We start from the raw sequence: 26,152 nt of genomic DNA on the forward strand, positions 1-26,152 counted from the left end.
TAAACTGTCTATATTTGGGGAGTTCGTGGGTGAGATTACCTTTGTTAAAGTCGCCAACGACGATAACTAAGGAGTCCGGCTTGGTCCGCTCCACACTCAGTATCTGGTCGGCGAGCATGCGCTGTGCGACCTGCACGTTAGCTTGCGGCGGGATGTAAACACCGATCAGGATGAACGAAGCGAACTCACATGAGGTGGTACAACCTCTATTTAAAACCCCTTGACTGGATTCCACAAATTTTGCTAAGGCCTAGTCCCATTTCTATACTCTCATTCATCTGCACAGACATTGAGAAGATAGTGCACAGTTAGTTAACTTTCTTCTTTAGGAATATGGCATTCTTAAGGTTTTTCAATCCGGTTTTTAAAACTCTCAACAGCACTGAATCGGCTAATTTAAACGTTTTTAACAATATCTTTTTAGCTACTGATCCTGATGACAGGGTCATCACTGTACTTTTAGATTTAACGGTTGCATTTGACATAGTGGGCCATAATAGACTGCTATCTCGCTTAGAGCAGTGGGTGGGAATCAGGGGGATTGCTCTGGAGTGGTTCAATGTTGGGACCCCAGCCATGGGTTACAACAAGGATGAACATGGACTCTGAACTCTACACTTCAAACCCTGCGAGCAGAACAGCCAAAAACAAACCAGGGCCTTAACACTGTTGGCCCATGGATTCCTGCATTAAAAAAAGTGTTGACAGGATTAATTTATTCAATACAATTATTTGTTCACAGTATGTTTGATTATATTCCATTGCTATATGATCACACAGCAAAAGGCACTGAAATAACAAAACTAAATACAAGACACATAAACACATAACAATTAGGAAAATCGTGTCAAAATCCTACCTCAGCCTGTGATCTGCCTCTTTGGGTTTCCATTCTGCATTGGGAAGAAAATATATACACTGCTCAAAAAACTAAAGGGAACACTCAAATAACACATCCTAGATCTGAATGAATGAAATATTCTCATTGAATATTTTGTTCTGTACAAAGTTGAATGTGCTGACAACATAATCACACAAAAATCATCAATCAAATTTATTAACCAATGGAGGCCTGGATTTGGAGTCACACACAAAATTAAAGTGTAAAAACACACTACAGGCTGATCCAACTTTGATGTAATGTCCTTAAAACAAGTCAAAATGAGGCTCAGTATTGTGTGTGACCTCCATGTTCCTGTATGACCTCCTTACAACGCCTGGATATGCTCCTGATGAGACGGTGGATGGTCTCCTGAGGGATCTCCTCCCAGACCTGGACTAAAGCATCCAACTCCTGGACAGTCTGTGGTGCAACGTGATGTTGGTGGATGGAGCGAGACATGATGTCCCAGATGTGCTCAATCAGATTCAGGTCTGGGGAACGGGCGGGCCAGTCCATAGCTTCAATGTCTTCATCTTGCAGGAACTGCTGACACTCTCCAGCCACATGAGGTCTAGCATTGTCCTGCATTAGGAGGAACCCAGGACCAACCGCACCAGCATATGGTCTCACAAGGGGTCTGAGGATCTCATCTCGGTACCTAATGGCAGTCAGGTTACCTCTGGCGAGCACATGGAAAGAAATGCCACCCCACACCATTACTGACCCACTACCAAACCAGTCATGCTGAAGGATGTTGCAGGCAGCAGATCTCTCTCCACGGTGTCTCCAGACTCTGTCACGTCTGTCACATGTGCTCAGTGTGAACCTGCTTTCATCTGTGAAGACCACAGGGCGCCAGTGGTGAATTTGCCAATCCTGGTGTTCTCTGGCAAATGCCAAGCGTCCTGCACGGTGTTGGGCTGTGAGCACCACCCCCATTTGTGGACGTCGGGCCCTCATACCATCCTCATGGAGTCGGTTTCTAACCGTTTGTGCAGACACATGCACATTTGTGGCCTGCTGGAGGTCATCTTGCAGGGCTCTGGCAGTGCTCCTCCTGTTCCTCCTTGTACAAAGGTGGAGGTAGCGGTCCTGCTGCTGGGTTATTGCCCTCCTACGGCCTCCTCCACATCTCCTGGTGTACTGGCCTGTCTCCTTGTAGCGCCTCCAGGCTCTGGACACTACGCTGACAGACACAGCAAACCTTCTTGTCACAGCTCGCATTGATGTGCCATCCTGGATGAGCTGCACTACCTGAGCCACTTGTGTGGGTTGTAGAGTCCGTCTCATGCTACCACGAGTGTGAAAGCACCACCAACATTCAAAAGTGACCAAAACATCAGCCAGAAAGCATAGGTACTGAGAAGTGGTCTGTGGTCCCCACCTGCAGAACCACTCCTTTATTGAGTGTCTTGCTAATCGCCAAAGATTTCATCCTGTTGTCTTTTCTATTTGAACAACAAGATGTGAAATTGATTGTTAATCAGTGTTGCTTCCTAAGTGGACAGTTTGATTTCACAGAAGTTTGATTTACTTGGACTTATATTGTGTTAAGTGTTCCCTTTACTTTTTTGAGCAGTGTAGATTTAAGACTCACGCATTTCACTGCATTGATTATGGTTGAGAAAGAAAACATAATTTGTTATTACAGTTCAGCATCTGAGGTGTAAATTATTGTGGTCCCAATGACACACTGTGCCGCAGTATTACAGTGTTTTCCAGCTTTAGCATCGCTGCTAGCTAGTTAGTAGACATGGATGCATTACAGAACAACTTATAACATGTTGCCTCCAGCTAAATTTGGTAGTTTGTCAAGCTCAATGCAGCTTGATTAAAGTGTGCCAATTAATAGATAAAACATAAAGTCAGACTAACATTACACACAAGTGTAGTTTATGTACAATTTTTTTTATTGAAATAATTTTTTATTTGATTAAATACAATTTTTTTGGTTGAAATTACCTTTTGTTTGATTGAATAGCATTTTTTGGTTGAAATTCCTTTTTCCTTTGATTGATTAATAAAAAGACAATTTTCCCTCCATACCCCTATAGCTACTGAGAGTAGCTGCAACGCTAGTCCCTTTGTTAATGCCCACATGTGGATTGCCGGGACAGTTTTGCTTCCCTCAACTCATTGCCCAGGATATCTTTTTTTAAAGAACTGTTCACGTAAGAGGTGGGGTTTGGGCAGAGAAGATTGGTCTAGAATGAAATACACTAAATAATGTTTGTTTTATGACGTTTTTTTTTTTTTATCTAAGTGCTAGCAGATTAACTACTCAGCTAAATATGTGTTTTGTGTTGTTTTTAAAGTTAAGACAAACTTTATTTAAAGGGTGTTTTTTTGTTTTTTAAATACAGATCGGCATAATGCTCCGTGAACGCTTATGCAGTTTTAATCCTTTTATCAATGGTATTTTAAAGGTACATTTTCGACTTTAAAAAAGCTATAGGCTTCCCTTTTGTTAGCTCCAACTGCTAACGGCTAAGGTAACACGTGACTCGCCACCATCTAATGAGTCCGTTAAGAATCATTTATCCAGAATGGTTGTTAGTTTCCAATCTAGGAAAATATTTCCCTAAATATTATTTTGCTAAATGTGATGGCTAAATAAAAACGAGTTAAGAATCATTTATCCAGGAAGGTTGTTGTTTTTTTTTCAAAGTAATGTTTTCTTAAATATTATTTTTAATTTTATAACAATAGTTTCTTAAATATTATTTTAATACTTTCTTAATATTTCCTGAAATATTATTGTACTAAATAAAGACCGCTAATTAAACACCATCGAAAATTTGTCATTCTTTAAAATATTATTTTATTAAAATGTTTTATCTGATCTTGCATTGTGAATGGTGGTTTGAAAGTATAAGAATTACTGTCTAAGTTCCACGATTAACTCAACCTCATTCCAGGATTTCTCAAAATAATCCTTGGTTCTCAAACATAAAAAAAACATTGAATGGTAATGTTGCACCACCATGGTTTTTAACCAAATTTCATCCACTTGTTCATATTGTACATAGTTCGTTGGTCTGCATTATTCTTTCATTTTGCCTGGTAGTTTTAGCTGGATTGTTCTAGGATACTAAAGAGTTTGTCGATTGAAATATGTTTGGCTTTGAGTTGACTTATTTTTGTTAAATTCTTTTTTAAGAAATTGTGTGAATTTATTCCACGTATGTACAGATTTTTGCTGTTCAGTAATGCCAGAGCTTGGCTCACCCCTTTCTCTATTGTCCTAATACCACCACCTTATTGGGCTCGTATTCACAGGACAACTGACCAAATTATTATTTAATAAAATATGAATATTAAATAATAAAATCATAATAATTACAACATTTAAGAAACAAAAAATTCTGCGTCAGTCTTGGTGAGACAGTATTGTCCTCTGCTCCACATTCTTGTGGGTCTCTACCAGGCTTGGTTTTAGGACCTCTTCTTTTCCCAATCTGTCTACTCCCACTTGTTTTCATACTGAAAAAACATGGTATTTCATTCCCTTGCTACACAGATGACAGTCAGATCTATATCTGCCTTAAAGGTCAAATGCATACTCTACCAATCTGCTTACTAGGTGTCTTGACAACATAAAGGCCTGGATGACACTTGACTTTAAATCTTATTGAACACAAGACTGAAGTGATGGTTTTTGGAGGCAGTACCGGGCCCTCTGCTGTGGATTTAGGGTTCATGACCCAGTACAGCAAGCAGTTTGTGAGGAATCTGGGGGCCAAACTGGATTCAGAGCTCAAATTAGACAGCCAGATCAAGGCAGGTATTAAGAGCGGTTTTTGAGGCAGCAGGCTAAAATAAAGCCCATCCTCCGAAGGAAGCACTTTGAGACAGTAACATGCACTTTTCACAACCAGGCTGCATTACTGTAATGCACCTTACATGGGGGTTAGTGGGACCTCAACTGACCAGCTGCAGAGGGTCCAAAATGCTGCTGCATGATTTGGCACACGTAAACCCAAGCACATTTCCAAAGTTTTGTCTTCACTACACTGCCTGTGCATTTTAGGATCCATTTTAAAATGATTTTATTTGGTTTTAAATCTTTAAATGGCCTAAACCCACCCTACCTTTCTGAGCTGCTGCACCCCTACAAACTTACCTGGCCTCTCAAATCAGCTGACCAGCTGCTCTTGAGTTTCCCCAAAACTAGGCTTAAGTTCAAGGGGAAATATGCTTTTAGTGTAGCAGCTCCCAAACTGGTGAACAAATTGCCCATTCATATTAAACAGGCCTCTTCTTTGTCTGCCTTTAAAATCATGTTCCTTGGCTTTTAACGTTTAGCTTATTTCATTTTATTCCATTTTATTTTCCTTAACTCTAGATTTTTTATGGATCTTTTATTTGATATTGTGTTTTATTTTGACGTTGTACAGCACTTTGATTTGCTGCTGTGTTTGAAGGTGCTCTACAAACAAAGTTGGATTGAGCTTTATTGTTCCTTCTGCTTAAAAGCTTTCTGAAGATGCTGATTTTATTTTCCAGCAGGACTTGACAACTGCCTACACTGCCAAAAGTACCAATACCTGGTTTAAAGACCATGGTATCACTGTTTGTTTGGCCAGCAAAGTAGCCTGACTTAAATCCCATAAAGCCTATGGAATATTGTCAAGACAAAGACAAGTGACAGCACTGATGCAGTAATTCATCTGAAAGCCCTGACCAAGTATTCAGTGCGTATACTAAGTATTCAGTAGGCCAACTTTTCTGTATTTGAAATCACTTATTAGTTGGTCTCATATAATATTCTCATTTAATGAGAAACTGGATTTTGGGTTTTCATCAACTGTAAGCAATAGTGCACAAAAATAGAAATAAAACACTTTTAATAAATAAACTGTGGGCAAGGAGCCTGTGTTCCACAGTTTTAATTGAAATAAATTCACTTTTTGATGATGCTGTAGTATATTGAGATGTACCTTATGTACCAAAGGTGGGGTTAAATGTATTGCTGGTATCTTTTGGCCTAATGAGAAAACAGATATTTTAAACAAAGGACAAAATTACGGGTAAGTTATTTTATTCTTTGAAGCATTTCTTGCATTATAAACATTTATTGTTTATAAAACATTTTCAAACTTATTTTTTTTAAGTGGAAAGGCAACAAAAAACGCCATATTGGAAGGACTTGTATGCTAGCATACTGAGCTAACCTAAGCTTTTCCCTGATAGCAACTTTAGAAGCGATAAAACGGTATTTTAAGAAACAGCTATAGTTTGGGTTAAATGTAGACTAATTTTAGAACAGGCTTTTAATAAAATTGGTTGATATCCTTCAATTGTATATATTTTTTTCTGATCAGTGGGTGACTTTTTTAAATTCAGCTAGCTGTAGCTGTTAATATCATTGCTTTGAATATAAAACAGTAGCCTTTTTTATATCTCAGTTAAAACTACTTTTTATTCCCTCTCTGGAAGTCAGACTTTTTCCAACCCTCATGGTTCATTTTATTTTACAATGCGTCCCTTCCACGCTTTGAACCATATTAGTAAGTAGCTTTAACCCGTTTTTGCAGCGGAAGCTCATTGATAAATGATTGTGGCTCTCTCTCGCTGAGCGGTGCTGCAGTTCTTCGCTCCGCTTCATCAACATCATTATGCCAGACACTGAGTGTCATGTGATCCTGCCTCTGTGTCCACAGGAGACAGCGCACAGAGACAGAACCGGGCGACGACACAGTCACAGAGAGGACAGGAGAAAGGAGTGAATAAAAAGACAAGTCACCTTTCGGTATCATGACGCTGCGGGACGAGCTTTTAAAGTCTATATGGCATGCGTTTACAGCTCTGGATGTGGATAAGAGCGGGAAAGTCTCCAAATCTCAGCTGAAAGTAAGTTTCTCAAGTTTCACCACCGCACTTTTTTATTTTCTTTTGTATTGATTAGCTGACAGCAGTGCTTTTGGACAATGATTCTCTCCATTTCTGGAATGTTTGCCTTGTTTTTCATGCCGACCGCGTCTCTTCCTCCTCTGAGGACACAGGGCGCCTCTGTTGGAAAGCAGCAGAGACGCACCTGTGATGGATAGACTGGCAACTTGAGGCTGTTTCCGTGGGAAGAAAAACCCATCACGAATCTCAACGTAAAACATGGCTTTTGGGATGACGACAGTAAACGTGCTCGGGGATTTCTTCCTTTCAATGCATTTAGACTAGTTGGAGAGCCAAACACAACAGCGACGTTTAGGGAAAGTTTTCTGCAACTAATTTTTACGGTGTATGCACTATGACATCTTATATACTGATGGTGCAGCTGAGTGCCAACCAGGCACCGTTGAACAACAATAAAAGTCAACAGCGAGTTCAGCTGGCTGGGATTCTGCAGAGAGAAAAAAATGTGTGGCCGTGACGGACTACTTTCTTGTCTTGTGAAATCGCTGAAACTGCCTTTACTTGGTTGCAGGACATTTGCTCTCAACTTGATTACACTAATGTACCATTTAGGCCACAGCTCCTTTTAAGATCTATTGGTGAAAATCCTCTCAACCCCCAAGTTTTATATCCCTTCTTACAACTCTTGGTGGTTCTTAATAATACATAAATTTAGTCTAAATGGGAGACTGGGAAAAAAAAAACAATAAGAAGTCCAGTTTGCCACATGCCATGAGGCGGGCACAGCAAAAAAAGTGTGGAAGAAAGTGCCAGATGAGATGAGACCAACATTTAACTTTGTTGTCTGTATTTAAAATCTTTTCACCTTGAACACACCAATCCTGGAGTGAACTATGGTGGTGGCAGCATCATGAGGTGGGGATGCTTTTCTCCTGCTGGTCAGACTTGATGGAATTATTAGAGTTTTCCTGGCAGAAAAACCGCTAAAGACTCGACTGGGACGAAGGTTCATCTTTCAGCAGGACAACACTAAACATACAGCCAGAGCTACAGTGGTACGATTTAGATCAAAGTACATTCTCATGTTACAATGTCCCAGTTAAAGTCCAGACCTCAAACTAATTAAGAATGTGTGGCAAGACTTGAACATTGCTGTTCACAGATGCTCGCCATCTAATTTTGCGCTATTGTGTAAAGACTAGGCAATCATTTATAGTCGGACTCCAAAAGTGTGGGAGCGAAGGATAATTTTCCATAGTGTTGACTCAGGCAGGCTAAATACAAATGCACGCCGCAAACGTTTTAAACTTTTATTTGAAAACCATGTATTTTTTACCTCCACTGCACAATAATGCACTGCTTTGTGTTGGTCTATCACATAAAATCTCCATCAAATACATTATTGTTGTATTTAATGTATATTATCCTACATTAAATCCAAAGTTTATCTCTTTAAATTTAAAAAGTTTAAAGAGATATTTATACTTTTGCAAAATACTCATTATTCCCCCTAAGCTACTCAACACCTGGGATCTTATCTACACCACAGGAACTGCAGCTGATTGCATTTCTTGAAACCGTTTACTATATTTTTGCTATAGATCAGGGATGTCAAAGTCAAATACACCGAGAGCCAAAAAAACAAATTTGCTACAAGCCAAGGGCCAGACTGGTTCAATGTTTATTAAAACATATTGAAATGATTGCACATAGCCTATTGAACCAAGACCTAACACAGAGTACATTATTTAATAATTAAATGAATAAAGCAATATTTTGTTATGGCTCTGTCAGTAACCTCAAGGGGAAACATTTTCAACAGGCAAACAGCAAAAAATTGAATTGGTTTGAAAAACAAAGTATGTTTCTTAATATCAAGATGAATACATAAATAAAAGTGCGTGCATTATAAACTTTATATTGCATTATATTCTTTCATTACCGCCACACTTTCTCCACATAGAAGACACACAGGTTTGCCTTTTACCTCCGTGAACATGTACTCTGCCTCCCACCTGGCTTGAAACTCCCTGTTCTCAGCGTCCACCTTACGTTTAACCATGTTTGAGGAGGGGGGTACCTGAAAGTTGATCTCTGCTGTGATTGCTGATGAACAATGAAGCCGCTTGTGCGCGCTACAGGGACTTTGCGGACTACCGTTGCATTGTGGGGAATGTAGTGTTGGTGCGTGCAAAACGCCAGCGGGCGGCTGTGGCCTGCGGGCCGGTTCTAATAGTAATTAAATATCATCCAGGGGGCCATAGATAATTAATTCCGGCCCGCGGGCCTTGACTTTGACATATGTACTATAGGGTAACGGCTTTCACTTTGCAAATACATATTTAACTATATAACTAGATGTTGATTGCTTAGCAGGGTTTGGACATTCATTGATGTGTCTAAGCTCATGACTTGTAGGCAACTGTGAGTGCATGAACATAGGAATACATCACAATCACCTGCTATCACCAAAAATAACTTGGATATAATAACATGTCTCCCATACAAAATCATAACACTTTACATTAGTCACAGATGTGGTCTAAATACAGCTAGATAAAAAGCCAGTGGAAGATACTGTATGTTATCATTTACTGTCTTCATGTTTTTGAGGAAGTCCTGAGAACTTTGCCCGGAAATGTTGGGTTTCCAGTACCTTGAAAAAACGATTGATGTCCCTAACCCCTTTCTCATATTTTATGACGAGCACACGATAATGTATTTTAGGTGGGATTTACGTGATAACCAGCACAAAGTGGTGTAAAGAAGATGGTAAAGAATACATGGTTTTCTATTTTTTTTTAAACATTAAATCTGAAAAGCATTGCATGCACTTGTAATTTGCCCCTTTTCATGTAATATCCACACACACAAAAAACTCCAGCGCAACCAGTTTACTTGGAGTTGTATGAAATGGAGTCCAAATGTTATTAACATCAGTATAAATCCAGCTTTTCTGTGAAGGCCTCAGAGGTTTGTTGGAGAACATTAGAGAACAAATTTCATCATGAAGATTGAGGAACACCAGATGGATTGGGGCTGAAGTTGTGGAGATGTTTCAAGCAGCGCTAGGCTGTGAAACAGTATACCACGCTTTGACCGTCTTATGGCCCAGTCCATCGACTGGAATTGGAAAACAGCTCAGGTGAAAACATTTGCTAACAGGGTATCTATCTGTTAGTTAGTCGGGAATAAAACCATTATTGAGCGAAAGCTCCGAGACGTCCTGTTTGCAGTTTGTCAATAGCCATGAATGGAACACAGCAAGACTGTACAGGTACATCTACAAAAATTAATATTGTGAAAACATAAAATATTTTTCAGATTTCTGAAAGTGATACTCATGATTCATTACACATGGAGTGAAATTTCAAGCCTTTATTTCTCGGAATTTGAATGATTGTGGTCAGTGTCTCAGAAAATTAGAATATTGTGAAAAAAGTTTTATGTTGGAAACTAGTGGTGTCACTAATGAACTCAAAACACCTGCGAAGGTTTCCTGAGTCTCTGAATGGTCTCACAGTCTGGGTCAGTAGGCTATACAATCATGGAGAAGACTGCTGACTGGACACATCTCCAGAAGATGGTTACTGACACCTTCCACAAGGAGGGTAAGCCACAAAAGGCAATGGCTGAAGAAGTTGTTTGGTCAAAGAGTGCTGTATTCAAGCATATTCATAGATAATTAAGTGGAAGGAAAACATGTGGTAGGAGAAGGTGCAACACTGATAACTGAGCCTTTAGAGGATTGTCAAGCAAAATCCATTGAAGACTTTGGGGAGCTTCACAAGGAGTGGACTGAGGTTAAGATCAGAACATCAAGAGCGACTATGCCCAGTCGAATCGCCCAGATGGGCAAGAAATGTCACATTCCTCATGTTAAGCCAATCCTGGTTCTTAGACAATGTCAGAAACCTCTTACCTGGAGAAGCACAAAGTCCATGTTGCTTAGAGTCCATTGTGACGTTTCTACAGTCAGTGATGGTTTAGGGTGTCATGTCATCTGCTGGTGTTGGTCCACTTTGTTTTCTGAAGTCTACAGTCAAAACAACCATCTACCTGGACATTTTAGAGCCAGTCATGCTTCCTTCTGCTGACAAGCTGTATGAAGATGCTTATTTCATTTTCCAATGGGACTTGGCACCAGCCCACACTGCTAAAGGTACCAGCAGCTTGTTCGATGACCATGATGTTACTGTGTTTGATTGGCCAGCAAACTGGCCTGACCTGAACCCCATGGAAAATATATGGAGCGTTGTCAAGAGGAAGAGAAGAGACACCAGGCCTAACAATGCGGATGACCTGAAGGCAGCTATCAAAGCAACCTGGGCTTCAGCAGAACAACAAGCTGATCTTCTCCGCACCACGCTGCACTGATGCAGTAATTCATGCAAAAGGAGCCTCGACCAACTATTGAGTGCATAGAGTTGGACATACTTTTCAGAAGTCTAACATATATGTTTAAAATGTCATTTTATTTATTAATCTTATGTATGTTCAAAATTTTTGAGATTATGAATTTTATATTTTCATTACGTGTTCACTGTAATCATTAAAATTACAAGACAAAAAGGCTTGAAATGTTTTATTCCTTGTGTAATGAAACTACATGATATGAGTTTCACTGAAATGATTGACAACATATTGAACTTTTTCATAGGGCTGCAACTGGCAACTATTCATTTGCTAACTGAATCATCTGTTGACTATTTTTTTCTATTAACTGATTAATAATCAGATAGCAAAAGGTTCTTAATAGGAGATTTTTTACAGTATTTGAACCAGGTGAAACTAAAGCTATGCTGCTTAAGGAGTTCTGGAGAAAGCATTTTTACAGACAAAGGTTATCCATCTTAAATGCAACATGTATATATTTTTTGTACAGCTTTGGCCTAATTACTGCTCTGAATGGTCATTTCTTTCAGCAAATGACGTGTTTTAGAGTCTGTATACTCCAGTTAACTAATATTTGATTACTAAATTAGTTAACGATTATTTCAATTTACGATTAATCACAATTAATCCGATTAATCATTTCAGTCCTACTTTCTCACGATATTCAAAATTTTTGAGGTGACCTGTAAGGTAAGGTGTTCTGATCAGATGGCACCAAAATGTAACTTATTGACCTACATGCACAACAATATGTGTGAGTCCTGAAAACACTGTAAATCACCTGGAACACATAAGTCCACGGAGTAGCGGGCAAGCTTTTCCTCTGCCTCCTGTGTTGTGTTTATGTGCTGTCACAGTCAGCTCAGTTGCGGCTCCCGGCACGGTCCTGCTGTGCAGAACACAGACAAGGAACAGTTGGAATGAAAACAACACACGGTTTGCTGTCGGTTCCCTAAGATCCCATTTTTTTATCATTAGTAAACTCAGCACAAAAATGTAGAAATATGTTCTCAGATGATTTTTTTTCATTCATTCTTCTTTCCTGTAGAAATGCTTATTGTCAATAAATCTTATGTCATTAAAATGTCACGTTTGTAAGGAAAATGCATGTATGTGGGTTCTGCCCATGAAAACTTGCCAAAGCCGAACAGTTCTTTGTGGCACAAGTGTGATGGTGTGGGAAAAACAAGGCTTGTTATCATTGGAGGCTAAATTCTGCAGCCAGTAGCAACTCCATACCTAGTCAATCTTAGGGACTGAACTCCTACCAGGATGTCACTGCTGTGACCAAGCAGGTGACAGACCAACAGAGGAAAGGTTGCCAGGCTGTTGTGGTTGTGTACAGTTCTCCAACGCCTTTATTTGTTGAAACAATAAATTGTGAAATGTACAATATCCCATTTCTTCAAGCCTCAATCATCCAATCCAAGAAACGACAGCAAATAAGAATCAATAACAGAAATATCTGTTTAGCTTTGGCAAACAGTATTTCATGGGAGCAACCAGCTACTCAATCCAAATGTGCATTTCTTAAGTGGTACCACTTAAGGGAAAATAAACAGGCATTGCCAAGGGCAAAAGATTTATTGCAAATAAGCATGGTTACAATAAACAACCAAACCAGAGTTTCCTTACTTTTCTGAGCTAAGTATATATTATCCTCTACTTCTCATATGTGATTTTGACAGGAGTTTTTGCTCTGGTTTCAGGTGCTTTCTCATAACTTATGTACAGTATTAAGGATCCCGCATGACCCAGTGGCACTGGAAGAACATTTTAAAGATGACGACGAGGGTCCTGTTTCCAATCAGGGATACATGCCGTACCTCAACAAGTTCATCCTGGATAAGGTCTGTCACCACAGAGCACGCATGCTCACAACAAGCCTAAAATATCCTACTTAAAGCCCTGTTGGTGGAAGTGTTTTTCAGATTTTTAAGGTTTATGTATAGTTCAAAAGTTGGCACTGCTAGAACATTGTTTTCTCTGTTGTTGAGGACGCTGTAAAAACCATCAAAACCAGCAGTCTGTTCTGTGACTATTTATCTACATGGAGGGAAAATGTTACACTATCAGAAGAGGAAAAACGTTGACTTGATAGCAGGATATAAACCGGGGCAGTGGGTTGTTGGGTATAAGTATAAACACAATAAAAGTTTAACACAGTTAAAGTATGCCCTAACTAAGGAGGCTACACACACAAAACCATAACAGCCGGATTGTTGGAACTTTTGCGGCTGAAGCAAGTCCTACACCTGTTTCTCAGGGCTGAAAAATACATCATTTTCAGCTTGTATGTTTTTTTTAAGTCTGTCATCATCTGTACTTTAAACAGAAAATAAGAATCTATCATTTATTGTCATTGACCTAGTTACAGTTTGAAAATTGCTTATGTTTTTGTTGTGCCAGAGAAAGATCCAGTTTGCTCCAGCTTTATGGAACATGGAGTAATGCTGCACTCAGCCACTGTTGTTGCAGTCTGCTGGTCAGCTGATAGCAGGAATGCTTACAAGATAGCTCAATCTAGCTGTTTTTTAGATGGGAAAACACAGATAGTCAGGGCGGTTTAGCTTAAATCTCCATAAAAGATTGTATTTCAAACATTTTTTACCCTTTTTGATACCAAACCACCAACATTTTTTCCATATCTCTGTATATTATAAAGGTTTATAACGAAAGTATTAAAATGGTTGTGGTAAATTCACTCTTCTGTGTGTCTTTAACATATTCTGATCATTAAGAGCTAAACACTGACTGCTCCTTAAACTATCTGCCCCATTATGATGGCGTCATCATGCAGCCTCGACGTGAAAAGGCCTCTCTGGTGTTCATTCAGCTGGACATTCTGAAAAAGCCTTTTCTTTCTGCTATGTGACGTCATACCAAGGGGTTACTATAAATGAGAGCTGCTCCGGCACAAGCTCTTATTGTAATATAGACGTGCTAAAACAAGAGGTTCAGAGTATGTTATGTTGCATTAGCAAGTTACTACAGTAGCCCAGAAGGGTCAGACCAAACACTGAATACATTTCTGATAGCCAAAGCACTTTGGACCTGGCAGTAATCATCTAGTTAGCTTGATTTCTGTGACTGTAGCTCATTATACACATTGGGCTGTATTTTTATTGATTATTTCTTGATTTTCTACCATGTGTTTCATTTTGATCCCACTAAGCATGGGCTGATCTGAGATTCTCACATTTTAGTAAAAATACTACAATCTCACATGTGTTGCCCCCAACAAAATGACTGAAAACAGAAATGTATAACATGATCATATTTTTTTTAAGTAATTCCTAATGCTGCTAAAATAATAGAACATACTGACCACTACGGTTATATCAGTGCTGTGATATTTTTTTAATTTGACTATGACAAATAGAACAGATTGTAGAATTAGTTTTCTGCTCCAAAAGGCCGCCTGCAGTTAACTGTTTAGTAAACATTTCCCTCATGGGTTGCGCACTTTTCTTTTTCAACAGCACTACCTTAATAAGGGGGATAGGTGGTGCTCCTTTTAGCTTCCATGATAGGCTGACATTCCAAAAAAACTAAATATGTCTTTTTTTGTGGACCAGAGGAAGTGTAGTGGCAGTCTTTCAGCAGCTGACAGGCAGTCCACAGCAATAAAAGAGCAATAAATGGCAGAGTGTCATTGCTGTGCTACTCTGCACTCCGTACAGCTTGAGAAAACACATTTATTCTCTACTTTCTGACTTTTCATCATAATGTCTGTAAACGTTAGGAACGCTATGATGAAAAGTGCAACAGTTGTGAAACGAGGCTCTGACGCATGCCTAGATGTTGCTCTTGCAAACTAATTATGTGGAGTTATTTTTGGTATGTTGCATAGCGTCATCTGTTGTGATAAGAAAATGTCATTTGTAGTGTAGTCATTTCTAGGTTAGCTGAATTCAAAGCTTCCTTTCATGTTTTCTAAATAAAATAGAAATGCGAACATTATGGTGAACTCTCCCCTCCTTTTTGTTAATAAAAACTCATCTTTAAAATGTTGATGCAACACTCACTTCACACTGTGTTTGAAACGAAGCTCAGTTGTTAGTAGAATAAAAATTTATACCTGGCTTCCTTTTGTTTTGCACATGAAATTGTGAAAACTTTGGCTAACATATGTATTCAACCCTTGTGAGTCTTTGCTTATGCTGCAGATGAAGCTGGAAGTCTTTTCCTGTATCTCCTTTCCACATAGCAAAACTGACATTCTTATTAGCACAATACCTCAAGCTCAGTCAGATTTGATGGAGAGCATCAGAGACCAGCAATTTCTTGATACAAATTCTCTATTATAAATTTAGCTCTGGTCTTTGACTGGGCCATTCTGAGACATGAATGTACCTTGATGTAAAACCACTCCATTGTAGCTCTGGGTGTATGTTTAGGCAGAACCTCAGCCCCAGTCTCAAGTCTTCTGCAGTCTGTAACAGACTTTCTTTCTGGATTGTTCTGTATTCACCATCCCCCATCTTCATATCAGCTGTGTCATGTTTCCCCGTCACTGCTGTAGAAACAAATTCCCACAGCATGACGTTGTTACCATGTTGTTGTCTAGGTGATGATCAGTGTTGGTTTTCGACCATGAATAGCATTTTTGATGTTGGGGGGGGGGGATTGAATTTCATATGACTAGAGCACTTTTTCCAGATGTTTGACGTGTCCTCCATTAGGCTTATAGGTTTATTACCACTCTTTCACTAAGGCCAGATTCATGGAGTGGTCAACAAAGTTGCTGTCCAAACTGAGCTATGAATCTCTGCAGCTAGTCATGGGGCTCTTTGCTGCATCTCTGAAATATTGCTGTCCTCCCTCGCATGGGGGCTTAAAAAATATTCACAGCCCACCTTTTTTTTTGTAAAAAATGTAGAAATGTTCCTTCCATTTCACATTTATCCACTACCTTTTGTTGGTCCATCACAAGTTCAGTTGATAAGAATGGTTTTCAATCAATAATCCGTCTAGCTAACATATTCACTGCAGTTGTAGGGATAACATATGCTTTAGCTTGGGAGTTTCCTCCAGTTTCTGTACATCATTTGGTTTGTTGCTAGATCTGGTGCTGATGTCACCTTTCTTTGATTGTTCTTGACTGCACTGAGTTTATTTGACCAGAGATAACGTGGCTGCAAACTGTTAAAGTTCACATACTGTGAGTAACTCGGGGAATTCTTTTCATTGCAAAGTTTTTTCCTTGTTCCTTAAAGTAACAGGTCAGAAAAAAGAAGTTGCAAAACGTGTTTTGCTGTCAAGTCTGTAATAGTAGGCAACAAATCCAGATAATTCAAATGGGTATTAGGTTGATGCAGTTGCTGTACTCACATATTTAGGCAACACTGGATTCTAGGTTATTTGAATCATTTAGCAGGTTAAAGTTCTTTATGAACACATGCAGTCTGAGTTTAGAAGTCACAAATTAACAATCACTCCTCCTTCCTAACACAACATTGTATGTACTTTTCCACACACAACCACCCCTGGCCTGTGGACAGAGTGGTGAGGATGGAGAGAGGGTGGTTGGGGTGGTGTATGGGAGGCTGGTTGGCAAAGCATTCAAATGCTGAGGAAACTCCACCCAGTTATACAAGGAAATTGTATTGAATGGGCCTGTGTGTGAACCAGTTTCAAAGGCAAGAAAAAACATTTAAACAGAGCTGTCGCCAGGAGCAACTTCACCATGTGTGCTTTCATAGATGGAAAATAGAGGAACATGGGAGAAGTGCATCATCCTTAGTGACTCCGTGTTTCTTACATTACAGCAGAATATAGGATTGGTATTAAAACTCGGAGATTGTGACAGAGCGATAGAGCTCAGCAAGTAAAGACAGTCTGTAATTTAGTGGTTTGATGAAGCATTGCATGTGAATGTGTTGAAGAAACCTCCAAGCAGGGTGTCGGACCTTTTTATTTTTAACCTTAAAGCAAAAACAGTTATAGCAAACAACTAGAATCATTGTTAATAGATGGAAAAGAAACATGAATCATTAGTCAGAGTGGAAGCTAAGAGGCGCATGATTACTCTGGAGAAATTACAGAGAACTGCAGCTCAGGTTTTAAGTTTTATGTTGTTGTTACTGTAATGTTTTCTTTTCAACAGACATGTCTTCAAACGGAATCTGATCTGGCGAAACTGACAACTAAATAAATCCCTAGGGTCCAGGGCCCGTGTTCACAAAGATCCTCAGTCCTCTCAAAGAGCTCCTATCTTAGCCTAAAACTTCCTGCCAAAGACTCCTAGCTTCAGAGTGATTCAGCTCTCTGCTGAGAGTGACTCTGAGCTTGGAGACAACAGAGATTCCTATCTTAGTGAGGAGGTGTGGTTGACCCTGTTGCTAGGTGTGATGTTTTCTTCTAAGAGCTGTGATTGGTTGTTGCAAAAGACAAAAAAATAAACAAATGCTCTCCTAGTAATCAAGAGAGAGGAACTAACACATCATAGAATTTAGACTAGATTCAGAAATGATGATAAAACTTACATTTTTACAACTTTCACATTCATGTTTTATGTAAAATAATAAATATCTAATATTTTACTGTACAGTTTTGGATAAATATCTTGGCAAAATACCTCAAAATGTTCAACCATTATATGCATTTGTCCCACTTTCAGGAATTTATTTCTCCAAAACCGTGAGAGGTGACAACACAATCTCTTCAGATTATATTAGAGGGTCATCTATATTATAACCAGAATTAGTATTTCATAATTTCACTGTAGGTTTCTGGAGAAATACACAACTACCCCAACAAAGTACCACAAACGCTTCTTTTTGGTGAGGTCGATGAGGTCCTGGGAAGTGGTCTGGACAGTTTAAAGTGCAAGAGCATCCAGATCTCCTCTGACCTCTCCTGGACCGGAAACGCCCCTCGCCTGTTGAAGAAGGTACAACAACAGCTCTTCTTCATCAGGACATGAAAACAGACTGTTCTCTCTCCTCAGCTGCTTACAGATGTCTGCAGGGCCACGGTGGAAAGCACTCTGTGTCTCAGCAGGACAGTGTGGTGTGGGAACTGCACAGGAGAGGAAGGAAGTATCACGGGTTGTGAGGACAACACACAGGATTATGGGATGCCGTCTGCCCGACATGGACTCTGTTTCATACTACATTTGGGGTAGTTGTGTATTTCTCCAAACCTTTACAGGACCAGTGAGCCACGAGGAAAAAGACAACCAGGGAACATACGACACAAAAATGGTGTATGAAGACTAGATCTTTGTAATAAAATCTCTTACACCATTGGGTACCTCCTTGACTGCTTTGCTGCAATCACACTCTGCTCATTCACACCCACCAACATAGATGATACAAGCAAACTCTACCTGAACATCTGATCAGTATTCTCCTCCTCACATATAAAGAACTCAACTGTAGTGTTTACCGTGTTATTTTAGTCTGGTGCTCAATCACAGATGTATTTGTTCTGAAATATGATATAATGTTTGTTATGGAGTCTTTCTGACTCACTCCTCCTTAAAATCTATTGTTTAGAGCATTATATAAAAAGGATCTGAGGGATTTAGAACAGCTTTTGGAGCCTCGCAGTTCTAGAAAAAAAGCAGCTGTGTAGAACTTCATTCATGTCAGATGTAAGAGATTCATAAGTTAAACATAAAACCATGGCTGAAGCTGCTTCTGATGTGCTTCACAAATCGACAGTCCCATCAGTATTCACTCAGCTACACACATATACCACCTTCACCTAACCCAGTAAGAAGTCTTCGTTCAGTTGCTTGTTAAAACTCAAAGGATTGTTATAAACCGATTATTCTTGCATTTTTAAATGTTTTGAATGATCGATACTGTAGAGAGTGCTTTCTAGCCTTGTTGGTGTGCTTTAGGTTATTGTCCTGATGCAATAGACAAGTGAGCTTGAGCTGAAAGCCACATACTATTGGCCAGAAATTCTCCTTTAGTAATTTCTGGACTGGAGTAGAAGTCCTGGTCCCATAATGTTATCCAGGTCCTGAAGCAGTACTACCAGTACTCTGTTTTACTGTAGATATGATATTCTCAATCTGAAACCTGTGTTAGCCCTATGCTATATGTAAGAGGACCCACACCTTCCAAAAGGTTTTCACTTTTGTCTTGTCAGTCCACAGATCATGCCCATTAAAACGGAGAGAGATATGTTATCTGCTTGATTTGTGCTAGTAGTTGGCTCCACAATAATAAGCAAATCCCACTGGTTTCCAGACTTGCAGATGGAATGGCCTCAGCCCGGTTGTGGGGTAATTTTGCAGATCTCTGCTCCAAGTTCCAGCATTGATTTGCTGAAGGAGTATTTAAAATAATTTAAACTTCGAGTAAACGCAATTCGAAAGTTGTGTGTTCGATTCCAGCTTCCTCCTGCCACATGTCGATGTGCCCTTGGGCAAGGCACTTCACCTTTAGTAGCCTACCAATCTGCATATCAGTGTATGAATGTGTGTGCGTTAGTGAGTGCGATTGGGTGAATGTGGCTCTAATGTCAGTATACTGGAAAGGCGCTACATAAGTTCAGTCCATTTACAATTGACCCCTGAAAATCCTCCACTGAGAAGTCTTAAATGCAAAAATACTTTAATTACCCCAAAGGGAAATTAATTGTTGCTGTAGCTCATATTATAAAGGTTTCTTAGGCAACTTCTGCATTATTCCTTTGTCAGAAGAGTGGAATCATAAGCAGTTTCTAAGTCATGATGCAGATTAGTTTACTGTCTGTATGCTCACCCCACTTGGTCAGATGGTGCCTGTGATGGCACCTTTTCAGGATCTAGAGTTGGTCTTGTCATTGATTGATAGATTTTAAAAGTCCATTAACTTAAAAGGAAAAATGGAATTGATATTGCTCAGCTTTGGCATGCATGTATGACAGGTCATGGATTGCCTTAGGCCTCGTTAGCTGTTCGCCTGGAATGTTGACACCACAGAAATGTTTCCATGTCTCAGGGCATGGCTTAAAGATTCAATTAAAAATATCTGGTTATGTAACATAACACGAAAGACCGGCTTTGTGCATACTTAGGAAAATCACCATACCTCCAGTGCCAACATAGTGACTTTTTAAGGTGTGCTCACACGTTTGGGAAAAGTCGGACTTGAGTTCTGGAGGGTGTCAATAAAAGCCAATGTTGTTGGTTAAATCAGCGCTGCTAAAACCATTGTCAGGTGTTGGCAATGCCAAGATACCATTGAGGATTTAATAATGAACAAGTACTTTTTATGCTTGCGTATCAAGCCTGATGGGGTTAAGCTCCTGGTAGTTTTATTGGGTGGAGTATCACTTTAACATCCAGCGCAGGTTTCCACACGAGCATTTACTCTAAATTAGCAAAACGGAGAGTTGCATCAGATCCTGAGTAATTTCAGAATATTCTTCTGTACTCCAGTGCACACATTGGTTGAACAAAGTTGTTTTCTCTCCCCCACAACACTGAATGTGACAATAATTCAGCCATATCTGAGATATTTTAAAGTAACATTAACGAAACAGAAGAAAAGTATAATAATTCTATAATACTATAATAATAATATAATACTCCTGATTTATTGTTTAGTCTCCAGTGTCAAAGCTAATGAGAAAAACTTATAATGGACTTATCCTAAATTATGTGTACTTATTGTAACTTGGAAAAAGTGCTTTTACAGTTTTTTGGGATTGCAATTTAGAACACAGCATTTTGTTTCAAAACACTTGACAGAGTGAGACAACCACACTCCTAAGTAGTAGAACAGACCAGTTTCTTCTAACATTAAAATTAAAATGTGAGTTTTGCAAAGTACTATCTGACTGCTGGATCCATGTCTTTTGGGTATTGAGGTGTGACTGCATGTCAGTACAAACACCACATACCAACTGTCTAACACTGTGGTTGAGGCGTGATGATTGAAGCTAATTTTTACAGCCACAGCAGGTGGGCACCTTGCTGTCATGGAGTCCAACATCTATTCTGAAGGTCCATGTCAGATGTGTGACTATCTGACAGCTGTTCGATTCAGTTCAGTTTTATTTATATAGCGGCAATTCACAACACTTGACATCTCAAGGCTCTTCACAAAGTCAATTCCATCGAATCATACAGATTTCCAGTCAGGTTCATACATTCCAATTAATCCTAACTATCAAACAGTGCAGTCGGATTCAGTTATTTATTCAAAATGGATAAAAAGTTTTTCTATCTAAGGAAACCCAGCAGATTACATCCAGTCAGTGACTTGCAGCATTCACTCCTCCTGGATGAGCATGTAGAGACAGTGGACAGTCACTGGCGTTGACTTTGCAGCAATCCCTCATACTGAGCATGCATGTAGCGACAGTGGAGAGGAAAAACTCCCTTTTAACAGGAAGAAACCTCCAGCAGAACCAGAACCAGGCTAAGGACTCAGCTAGAGCTCAGATAAAATTTAAATATTAACACAATGTAATGAAGAAAGTGGGTCAAAATTCCTTTCAAAGATGTGAAGGACTACTAGGTTCATTTAATTTACATAGCACCTTTTCAAATAAAATTACTAAGTACTTCATATTAGAACATTAAATTAAAACATGATTAAAAAGGCAAAACAAATAAAATGAATTTAAAAGGACAATTTGAAAGGAATATAATAATATTTAAAAGAAGACCTTAGAGAAAATTAGGAATGAATTAGAATGTCTGCAGCTGCTTCTTTAGTGAATCCAGACACACAAGTCAAGGTAAAAACAGAGGAAGCACGTGCAGCAGTCTGGAAAGAGCGATCCACTCGAGTTTTATATCTGGTCCCTGGGACTACGAGTAGCTTTTTTGTTTAATGAGCTGGAGTTGGACCAACTGAAGGTGTTCATGGACTTTTTGTTGATATTGCATGAATAATCGTCTCAAGTTTCTTTTTAGAAACCAACTTTGTTAGTTTTGAAATATTTGACCTTGACTTGTCAAAAACAACCCCTGAATTTTCTAAGAACTGATCTGAAGTTAGACAAAACAGAAACACTACTTCAACTTGCTGCAAAAGGTGATTCTAGAACTCATTTAATCATGGTTTTTACTTGGCTTTGGGTGGATTGGTTTCCCGTTTAGGCTTCATCTGTTGATCCTATTCCTGCACTGTCGTGGGGGGGCTAGGGCGAGCTGGTGCCTTCCCTCAGTGGTAATCGGGCAAGAAGCATGGTACACTCTGGATCTTCAGGTTGCTAGTGCTAGCACACACACACACACACACACACGGAGGATAAGCCCTGACTACAACTGTACCACCATGCGACCCCTGTTTTATTAATCAATAATAATGCTGTGAAATCGCTTGTGTGTTATTGTACACTCCAGGTTACATTTAAACAATTAGGTGAAGACCATACATTACTTGGGCAGGGAGCTCTTTTAAGAACTGTCGCATGCCTAATTACCCTGGAATAGTTTTTGAAGTTCCTCAGCTTAGATACCAAACTTGGTTTCTGTCTGAGATTAGATGATCTGATAACCGAAGCTTGCTTTGCATGTGCTGCTGCTCAAATCCCTATTTTACACCAGTTTCAGATCACAAGTTTAGCTAGAATTTGTATCTCATGTTCAGATGGTACTAGATGGGGCTTATTTAACAGAGAGGAAACCAGCAGCATAACATGTGCTTTTAATCCAGAAGACTGCATAGTCAGCCTGCCAGCAGTCTCCATGGAGACCTTGCTGTTCACCGGCTCTGAGAAAACATTTCCCTCTGCAGCACCAATTGTACCTTTTCAAGAGCATCCTACCCACTTCGCTCTGGAATGTGAAAACCAAAGTTTAAAAAAAAAGTTTAGTCTTTGATTCTTGTTGCAGTTCTTCATAAGTTTTGCTGCAACAACTGGCATTAATTACAGAAGCAACAAAACAACCTGATTTAAAAGGGACTTGAATAAATAAATTGGATTGTCTTTGGCTCTAAAACTATATGATAGTTTTAAACAAACGTGCCTGCAAAGGATTGCAAATTAGTAGGATACAAAGAGGGAAGCTACTATAATTATTTTGTTTGAACCTGCTGAACATGTGATGTTTTTATGCAGTGATTTTACATATGCACAGCAATTCCTGGGAACTAAAATAAAAGGTTAGTTAGTCAATACAGACTGTTTTTTTACTATGCCTTCAGAATGTATTTATAACCCCTGAACCATATTTTGTCATTTTACAACCATAAACCTCAGGGTATCTTATTGGGATTACACATTACTCACAAAAAGTAATATTTGGCTTTCGAGTAAAATTTATAGAAAATGTAAACAGTGATATATTGTTATGAAAGGAGGGTATTTAAGTAGAAGCATGCAATGGTGATTCCCTCATCTCACACAGTTTATTGAAACAAAAGCCAACAACAGTGGTGTCAAGTCATGTGACCTTGAGCTTCAATCACAGCTTGACAACGTCTCATGTTGTTCACAAGCTGATTTATTGTCTGCTGAGGCATGCCATTCCACTCTTATTGAAGGGCGGCCCTCAGGTCATTGATGTTCTGGGGTACGGAGTTACAAGCCTCTAGACGGTGACTCAGCTGATGGGATTCAGGTCTGGAGAAAGGGCAGACTACTCCATTCGAGGTACCCAAGTCTCCACCAGCTGTTCCTTTTAATAAAGCGACCTTGATGAGCTGGAGCATTGTCCTCTGTGCAGGGGCACAGGGACTGGATTCAGTTATTATGGGTTTGTCTCTGTATCATTCACAAAGTGTAGGATAATTTTGTATTGACTAGGGACACCTGCCCACACTAACAACAACACCGCCACCAAAGGCTCACCAAGAGACAACAGTGGCTGATGCATAGAGCTCTTCTTGATGCCTCCAACATCATTTCTGCTCAACGTGAATACTTTCATCAGAGAACAGCACTGAGGCTCACTGGTCCTTGTCCAGCGTAAGATTTAAACCTGGACTTTGGGCCGTTCTAGTACATGAACATGTCCAGCTCTTGCTATGTGTTTATTCCTGGTGAGAGATTTTTGCAACCTCTAACAGGATTAATAGCTAATAGTTGTCCTTTTGATTGTGTCTCCAACCTGAGCTGTGGATCTCTGAAGAAAAAGATATTATGCTGGTCTATCACATATAATCAAAATAAAATACAATGTAGTGTGTAGTTGGCAGAGAAAAAATGTGAGAAAGTTCAAGGCTATAAATACTACTCAGGGCACTACAAATAAATGTCATCTGGAAAAATCTTCCCCTGCTCAGTTTGTTTTATCGCTGTCTTTCCTTCAAGCTCTTCTTGTTTGTGAGAAAAACAAAATGTTCTTCCTTGTTGCCAGACACATGAGTCACTAGAGCTGCTGTCTTTTTTTTTTTTTTTTCTCCCTCTGCAATAGGCGAAAGATGACTTTGACCGCCAGGAGTTCAATAAAATGTGCTGGACATTGTGCTCAAGGAAGAACATGGGGCAAAAACAGCTGTTCATCTCCAACGACGACGCTTTTAAGATATGGTGCATATTCAACTTCCTGTCTGAGGACAGATACCCGCTGATCATCGTCACTGAGGAGGTAAGATTAGCAGTTCCAACAAAGGAAATATGGGGGGGGGGGATTAGATTTTATCTGGGGGTAGCAGAATAAAGGGGGTATGTACAATTGCATGACTTACTTTTATTTGTTCAAACTTTTGGAAACTATGTATCATTTGTCTTCACTATTATGCACTACTTGAAGTTGGTCTGTCAGATAAAATCCCCATAAAGTACATTCAAGTTTATGGTTGTGGTGTGGCAAAATTTATGTGTGTATAAATGCCTTTGCAAGACACTTTTAACAACCATTTCAGCGTCTGATGCTCACCTGTCATATAGTTGAGAAAATGTGTGTAAAACCAACTGTGAAGCAGCTTCTTTGCAGCATTAGGTGGCAGCTTTCAGTGGTTAAACTTTATCATTGCATGGTGGTGCAAAGATAACGTTCCAGCTACAACAAAGCCTACACATTAGTTTTCAACAGAGTTTAGTTTTGGTGCAGCTGTTTAATAAGTTAAGATTAAATCATTATTTCATTAAGGATGGGTGACATAGACTTAACAGTCTAGGACAATATTTTTGGTATTTTTTGAGTTAATGATAAAAATGTTAGCTCTACAAACACAAGCGCTGCTCTAAAAAAAAAACTTACTCATTGTCAAAGAGACTATTTCAATATAGCAGTTACAATACTTAGTTCAGTTCCACTGAACAGCACACAATGATTGCATTCAGGTATTTTAACTCCCAAGTAACCAAGAGTAAAGAAAAATATAAACAACAAAAGTTACAATTTCAACCATTTTGTGCTTTGGTTTTTTTAAGATTATCAGTTACAGTTTAGTCATCATGATAGATAATAATTGATTTTTACAATACTTGGCTTCCCTGACAACAATAAACTATATATCAGACCTGCTCATCAGTACATACAGCTACATTAATTCTAGATTTGGGTGCACAAGAGTTAAATTATTGTGCAAGCATATATACAACCCTACTAATATTTGGTTAAACATCTTTAAGTATGTTTCAAGTTAGACCTTTAGTAGCCACCAATAAGACCCTTCCTTGCCATTTTTCTGCCTGGATATTTGACCACTCTTTTGGAAGATTTGGAAGACCTGATTTAAAGTGGTTGGTGTCTCTGGTAGAGACAGGTCTATTAGGCTTAGTCCAGAACGTTTCAGTAATGTTTAGATTGGGTCTTGGGCAGTGATGGGAACGTTACTTTAGAAAGGTAATTTGTTATAGTTACTAGATACGTCTCCCGAAAAGTTACTGAGTTATTAATTTAGTTACTGCACTATCAAAGCAACTAGTTACTAGGCAAAGTAACTATCCAGTTACTTTTTAGAATCTAAAATAATGTTACAAGTTGCTGACCAGAACAATCTAGCCTTTTCTTTTTATACAGTGTAGGATTGCCCGAGCCCGTGTTGGCCGCAGCAGGGCTCGGGTTGGTAGCCACAAGTGTTGTGGAAGGGTGAGATGATGCGAGGTGCTTCATAAGGTTGGAGTTGCTGGTCATGGACCTGGACAATTTCTTAGTTCCTGGACATAATTTGC

At 39.3% G+C, this 26,152-nt stretch overlaps 1 protein-coding gene across 1 annotated transcript in view; it reads left to right on the top strand.

The window, feature by feature from the left end:
• Positions 1-6,490: 6,490 nt before the first annotated feature.
• Positions 6,491-26,152, top strand: part of swap70b (switching B cell complex subunit SWAP70b) — a 47,414-nt gene continuing 27,752 nt past the window's right edge. The window contains exons 1-3 of the mRNA XM_047393107.1: positions 6,491-6,736; positions 12,841-12,981; positions 24,447-24,620. Of these exons, the coding sequence (XP_047249063.1) occupies positions 6,641-6,736; positions 12,841-12,981; positions 24,447-24,620 (411 nt within the window). The 5' untranslated portion in view covers positions 6,491-6,640. The remainder of the gene's footprint in view (positions 6,737-12,840; positions 12,982-24,446; positions 24,621-26,152) is intronic.

This window comes from Girardinichthys multiradiatus, chromosome 2 (assembly GCF_021462225.1).
Source record: "Girardinichthys multiradiatus isolate DD_20200921_A chromosome 2, DD_fGirMul_XY1, whole genome shotgun sequence".
NCBI lineage: Eukaryota > Metazoa > Chordata > Actinopteri > Cyprinodontiformes > Goodeidae > Girardinichthys > Girardinichthys multiradiatus.